Source organism: Poecilia reticulata, linkage group LG20 (genome assembly GCF_000633615.1).
Source record: "Poecilia reticulata strain Guanapo linkage group LG20, Guppy_female_1.0+MT, whole genome shotgun sequence".
Classification (NCBI taxonomy): domain Eukaryota; kingdom Metazoa; phylum Chordata; class Actinopteri; order Cyprinodontiformes; family Poeciliidae; genus Poecilia; species Poecilia reticulata.
The window spans coordinates 25547788-25554876 of NC_024350.1; the positions used below are offsets into that span (position 1 = coordinate 25547788).

Here is a 7089-nt window from a genome sequence, read left to right on the forward strand (position 1 = left end):
CAGTTTTTTTTCCTTCTCCTTGTTTTTTCCTCTGAGTTTCCTTCATGTTGATCGACGTCTTTCCCTCAGCCTGCCTGCCTGGTCTCCCCTCACAGCTGAACCCCATTTCCCATCAGCCACCTGTTCTTCATCCTGCAGTCAAACTCCAAAGTATTTAAGCTCCTCATTCATTCATTTCCTGCTAGATTCTAGTGTTTCTTTCCTTTTTCTGGCTCCAGTTTGTTTCACCTGGTTACTTATTTGATTATTTGTACTTTTCTATCTAATCTGTAATAAACTGAAATGTTGTCAGTCCTGATTTAAAGGAGACAATAGTTTCTGCCAAAGAAACAGATTAACTGGTTCATATTTCACCTGCTACCATCCGGGGTCATTTGACTGTTTTATTACATGATCTCATGTAGAAACTATTGAAATAATCCAACCTACCAAAATAAAAGCATGAACCAGTTTTCTTTCTGTTTTGACTGAAACAATTCTGGGGCTGTAAAGACTTGTTGTATCAGTGAATCATCTTCATCATCAGTCTGACACGTAGCGTAGCAGGTCTGTTGTCTGTTCAGTGTTAAATCATGTGTGAATAGGTTTGACCTCAGGCACATGGACAACCCTCATAATGTGAGTTTTGTTCAGACCTCCCATCTGACATGTGAGCTGAAGAAGGAAGCTGCTCTAAAAAAAAGGCAGGATCTTGTTACAGTGACTGAAAACAAAGCTGTGAAACATTAGTGAGCCTAAAGTTGAAAATCAGAGAAATGAAGGAGAAGATCAGCAGCGTTCTGGCGCTTTCTGCGTTATTCACTCTGACGTGTTTCTCCGTGTTTTTACTCCACAGCAAAGACACTTTTTTGGTTTTTCCTTCGGTGCCGCAGCAGGTGGTGAAAAACACCAGGAGTGTTTTTGGAGCGATGATGGATCGTGTTTGGGTAACAAAGACCCCAGACGTCTCCCTGAAAACAGCAGCAACCTCTAAACCTCTGGATCCGTGTCCCGACACGCCTCCGTCTCTGGTGGGTCCACTTCTGGTCGAGTTTGAAACCAAACGAAGTCTGGAGTTGGTCAGGAATCAGGTGGGGTCTCTGCTGCAGCAGGGAGGACGGTACAAACCCCCGAACTGCACCGCAAGGCACAAGGTAGGCAGGAGACGATGTTAGCTCAGTGGTGAAACGTTTGTGAAGAGCAAATTAAATATAAATGAAAACATGGTAAACAGGCAGAGGGAACCGGAGACGGTAACTCGAGTTTCTGACTCATTAAAAGATAATCAATAACTGATCATGTGTCAAATTAAGCTTAAAGATGAAGGAATAAGACGTGTGACCTGCAGCATTAAATCAACATGAAAACTGTTTAATGCAGAAATGTTTACAAGTCACTTTTTATAGTTACTATGTCTCAATTTACTGAAGGTCAAATAAACTTTTCCTCAATACATTCATGATTTCTGGGTCAGCTTTACCTCTAATCCAAACTGTGTTTTCTGAAGCCTAAAATATACAATAAACATTGATTAGTTATTATTATTAAATCTATTAATCTTCATTTAAAACATATCTTTTAATATTTAATTCAGCTGTCAAAAAACCACAAAAGGCTGATTAATATTACTTTGAAAATGTATTAAACTGTAATATTGCACCTCTAAAAATATGAGGATACTTCATACTAATAATAATGAACATTAAACACTTTTAATTTTGAATTTCTGGAATGTTGCAGGTTTTTACATATTTACTTGGACTTTTTAAAGATTTTCTTTAAATGTACTTCCTTTAGACTGCACTCAATAAATCAGAAAGTATTAAAAGATAGAACAACCTGAAAATATGACTGATGACAATAATATAAGGTGAAGAAGAAGCTTTAATTTAAGATTTAAGTTTAAACCAACATCAGCGTATTGAGCCGTCCTCCTTCCTGTTTCCTGTTTTATGTAAAGTCCAGTTTTCTTCTCGGAACTGACAGCATGAATTTATCTGGAAAACAAACACAACTTCCAGAAAACATAACATCCAATATCAGGATCCGAATTTACCTTAATGACTTCAAATAATAACATATAAAAAATACTTCTTGAGGAAACGTGTGTATAACTGGTCACAGGTTGTGTTTAACCTTTGAATTATGCAAATTAGAATAAGAAAAACAAATTAACTTAATGGCAAAAGAAATCAGCGTATTCTGCGAAGCTGCAGTGGAGACACATTTATCGACCACCAGATGTTCCTGTTGGGTCAGGAGATGACAGGAAGTGGCAGGAGGATCGTGGCGTTTCATGTTTTTAATGATTAATCGTGTGAACAAACTTATTGATTTATGATTTCAATGCCGTTTCTTGTTTTGCGTTTGTTTGTAATGGAGACGCAGCGACTGGTTTGTTTTTCAGTGCAGATTAAAATCTTATTTTGTTGTAAGAGAATCAGTTTTAATGGCTGCAGCTGCATTTCCATTACAGATGGATTCAAAACTTTGTTCTTTATTCTGCTAATGTTGAAAAAACATAACTTCCAGTGACTCCATAAAATAAGAAATCCAATTAAAATCACACATGAATCAGTTTGTTCAGGCGATGCCCATTAAAGGAAAATGCTGCGACGTCGTCCTGCTGCCACTTCCTGTCATCTTCATGTCTGGTTGTTGAACATGTGAAACATCTGAAGCCAAATGCTTTGATATGAACAACAAAAAAATACCACCACATCCTGGTGCCAAGACTTTTTTAAAACAAAAAACGGAGTTTTTTGTTTCGACTAATCAAATTTAATTTCTAAATGTCAGCTATTGATGGTGAATGGAAACACAGACAGTGTCAGTCATTGCACTAATGTCTCTCTGGTTCTGCCGATTCAAACTTACCCCTCCGTTAGGTGGCTGTTATCGTCCCGTTCAGAAACCGCTCTGAACACCTGAACCACTGGCTCTACTACCTCCATCCGGTCCTGATGCGTCAGCAGCTGGACTACGGTGTGTACGTCATCAACCAGGACGGAGACGGACCGTTCAACCGGGCCAAGCTGATGAACATCGGATTCAATGAATCGCTGAAGGAATACGATTACGACTGTTTCGCCTTTTCGGATGTAGACCTGGTGCCAATAGACGACAGGAACCTCTACAGATGTTCTGACCATCCCAGACATTTATCAGTCGCTATAGATAAATTTAACTACATATTATCCTCAAAAACAGCCTTTGGTGGCGTCTCCCTGCTGACCCAGGAGCAGTTCCTGAAGGTCAACGGTTTCTCAAACACGTTCTGGGGCTGGGGCGGCGAGGACGACGACCTGTACAACAGGATCCTCCACAGAGGAATGTCCATAACTCGGCCGGACGCTAAGATTGCAAAGTACAAGATGATCAAACATGGAAGAGACTTGCACAATGAGGTGAATCCAGAAAACGCTGTGAAAACACAAAAAACAGCAGAGAATATCGACACTGATGGACTAAATTCACTCAACTTTACTGTCAAAGAGATTATGAAGGATGTACTGTACACTTTAATCTCTGTGGATGTTCAGTCGCCATGATGATGAACATCAGAAATGAATATTAAAGTGGAACGGCTGTACTTACGGCTTCGCTTTGAGACGTGTGTGTTTTCCCAAACACTGCACAAGTTAAATTTATGAGCTTTGTTTAACAAATATCACAGGTAGTTTTTACTTAACAACAAACAGGATATTAATTGATACTTCAGCATCTGCCAGCATTTTTCCTTCCTGAAGGAAAAACTGTTTGTCCAACAAGTTAGTTTTACTCTAATCTTCCCTTTTCTCTTTGTCTCTGTTAAATAATGTGTTTGAATCTTCGGAGTGCAGTTTTGTATTTATCAGAGTAGTTTCTGTATTTCCTGAAGCTGCTCAGCACCAAATGTTTACAAAGTAAAGTGAAGGAGTCCTTTCTGTCTGTCACCTTTATGTCGATATAAAACTCATAATTCTTGGTAAAACATGGGCCAAGAAAGGAAAACATCTGTTCAAAAAGATCCTGCTGATAATAAAAATATGTTTACATCCGTTTATCAATGCAAAGTTTTTTGTTTCTTCTTGTTATTTTAAGGCAGGTTTTCAAAAACAATTTCCATGTGACGTCAAGGAAAAACCTAAAGAAATTCACAAAGACCTGAGAGTAATAATTGTGAGCCTCCACTAATGAAGAAGCCATTAAAACGAGATAAAAAGCCGAGTTAAACTTTATATATTTTGGTTACAGGTGTAACATGATAAACCTGATGTGCCAACAGTCACTTGTACAATTTGTTTACTTTTCAAAGTGTGGTTCGGCTACCGACAAAAACAGACCAAAACCAAAAATAACAGGCATTTTAGTCGCATTTTAACATGGGTCAAGAAAACACGACTCTATTTCACATTAACTTGTTAAGCTGCTGCCTGATTGTGTGAATAGGATACCTCTGAGAACTGTATGATTTATTAGATTTTATGAGATTTATAACTCTATATTTGGACACTGAAGAAGAGGAAACTTCATAGTAAAATATATAAAACCTGCCTGACGGATGTTTCTTTGGTGTTAGAGTTACAAAGTGTCAGTTTAAAGAAATTTTCTGTTTATTCTTGCTGTATCTTTTTGAATGGGTTTAATGCAAGTGGGGGCTCGTCCAGGATTATGTTGATTGTTGCACAATTTTGTGTTTGCAGAAAAAACTGTTTGCAAAAAAATATACCCTACAATATTAATGTCACTAAATGTACTATAAAGACAGAAATAAAATCTAATTTATTGTGGTTTGGCTGATAAATATGTTTTTTTTTAAGGTTTTGTTGGCTCTAGTGGCCTTTATTTGAAAGTAGTTTGACAGGAAACAGGGCAATGAGGGAGGAGAGAAGGAAGACCCGGCCGGGAATCGAGCCAGTGACCACCGCCATGAGGACTGAGGCCTCCACAGGAGGATCCTGCTTTGCCCCTGCCCCACCACAGCGCCCCCTGTTGACAAATGTGTTTTAAAAAATTGATACCCCGACCGGTTTAAAAGTAAGTTTTAATTTGACCAACATGTTGCTGCTTTCTGGGAGAAACATTTTGGAGCAACACATCCAGAGCTCTGACCTGAAGCTGGAAGAAAACATGTGGAGGGAGCAAAAGATTAGATCTGGCTGTAAGTTTTGGCAGGAGTTTTAAAGAACCATGAAAAGTTGTGTGAATATTCTTATGGTTTAGTTTCTAGAGCGTGAGGCCAAAGAAATGAATAAAATGTCTTTGGGTTTTATGAGTGCAGCACCTCCCTGAGTTCCTGTTACTCATTTCATTTTTATGAGGTTAGAAGTCAGGAAGCTGAAGCTGCATCTTGTTTGCACCTGATCCAGACAACGGCAGACCCACATGGAGGGAGCGGCCTTCAAGTAGCTTCTTCATCCACAAACCTAGTTGTTTTTTAGTGTTTGTATTTTAGTTTATGTTGTCAGTGTGATGGATTGGCTGAGGACCAACATATAGGAAGCAGAAACAGGGAGAAGTGAGGAAACTGTCCCGTCATGGACACCATGAGCCTCCAGTGTTTGCATGTTTAGTTCTTGGCGCCTGGTTTTAAGTCTCCAGCTGCTGAAGGAAGGCAGCACTTCTTCATTCTTCTCAGAGGATTGTTTTAATGAGGTTTCTGCGGCGGTGACACAGAAACCTGACCTCTTCCCTAACCCAAAGACGCCTGCAGGCATTACTGGTGTTGTCATGGAAACGGTCTGTCGTACAGCTGGGTTACTTCCCAGTTTTTTATTGAAGTTCGGTGTTACTTATTTGGCTGTAAAATACTCTACGTTCACAAAGATGCAAAGTCCTGCCAGACACCACAGGTAGTGAACAAAGAAGCTGTTAAAGGTTGTGGTCAGATCTGGTTTGACTGGTAAAGATTTGGGTTGTAAATCAGAAGATTTACTGAAACACAAAGCTCCTCTTCAGGGATGGAAAAGAAGCACAGAGGTGGTTTTAGAAAAAATGTTTTGTGGTAAGAAGCTGTTTCATCATGAAAGAGAAATAACGTGGTAGTGAACCTGAAATGAGGCTGTGGTGTTGGAAAAAACTGAGCTCCTCACCAGGTGTGGCAAAGCACAGGAACAAAAAGCAAACAAAAACATTTCCTGGTAAGACGAAGCTGAACTACGGCATCTGAACATCGTTTTGATTAAATTACAATGTTGCTCTGGTTTTATTCCACTACAAAAACAATTTAGGTTTTTTCTGTCTAGTTCAGATATGAAAACCTGAATGTTTCTGGACAGGTGATGGAGCATCTCACACCTCAAACTTCAGGCAGAAAGCAAGAGCTTTGGTTAAATCTGTGACGTTCCTCTGCAGCAGTGTTTCTCAAAGGTTTTCAGGCTGTGAACCACTTAACCCATTAACAGTCACAACCACCTAACCTGAAACTGGCCCTGGAATAACACATCTTAATATATGATGCAACCTGAAATGAAAATATTAGTCTCTTAACTCCTATTGTTGTTTTCTTGTTCATCCTAATGAAGAGTGGTGCTGTTTGGTAAATGTGACAAAGCCATGAACTCGTCTACTTGGGCATTTTGAGTTATTTACAGATTCTGAAGGCTTTCCAATGATGTCAAACACATGGAAATAAAAAAAGTTGTTCTTTACTACCAAGTGTTATGTGCATTAATAACATTTAGGGCTATTTGTGATTTAGAAGAACAATTAAAGAAAAATAGACTTGAGTTGCTTTATAAGAAGCAAAAACTCCTTTTCTACACGGATATAATTTATTTTTGTTTCGGTTCTCCATGTAAACTAACCGTTCGTTCAAAGACCCTCCAAAGTGGCTCAAGTAAAACATTCTGGAAAGCAGAGAGTGGATGAAAATGTTAAACACTCAGCTGGCTGAAACTCTTCATTTCAGTTGTTGGTGCTCAGGTTATTGGGTTTAGGGGAAATACTTTTCACTCCACTGTTTCTGACTCAGATCGCTTCGACTGCAGTCTGACCATAAACTACTGCAGTTCATGTAATCCAGCAGCAGATGGCAGCACAGCCAGATGTTCACATGAAAAATGAAAAAGTGACACGCTGAAAAGAGCGTGTAAAGTGACACGCTGTAAAGAGTGCCCTCTTTATATA

At 39.1% G+C, this 7089-nt stretch overlaps 1 protein-coding gene across 1 annotated transcript; it reads left to right on the top strand.

Annotated features, from left to right (window-relative positions):
• The first annotated feature begins 668 nt into the window (after positions 1-668).
• Positions 669-4028, top strand: LOC103457015 (beta-1,4-galactosyltransferase 1-like). Its single transcript, XM_008396920.1, has 2 exons — positions 669-1133; positions 2868-4028. Exons 1-2 carry the CDS (start codon positions 756-758, stop codon positions 3528-3530), a joined length of 1041 nt encoding a protein of 346 aa, XP_008395142.1. The 5' UTR covers positions 669-755; the 3' UTR covers positions 3531-4028.
• Positions 4029-7089: the final 3061 nt, after the last annotated feature.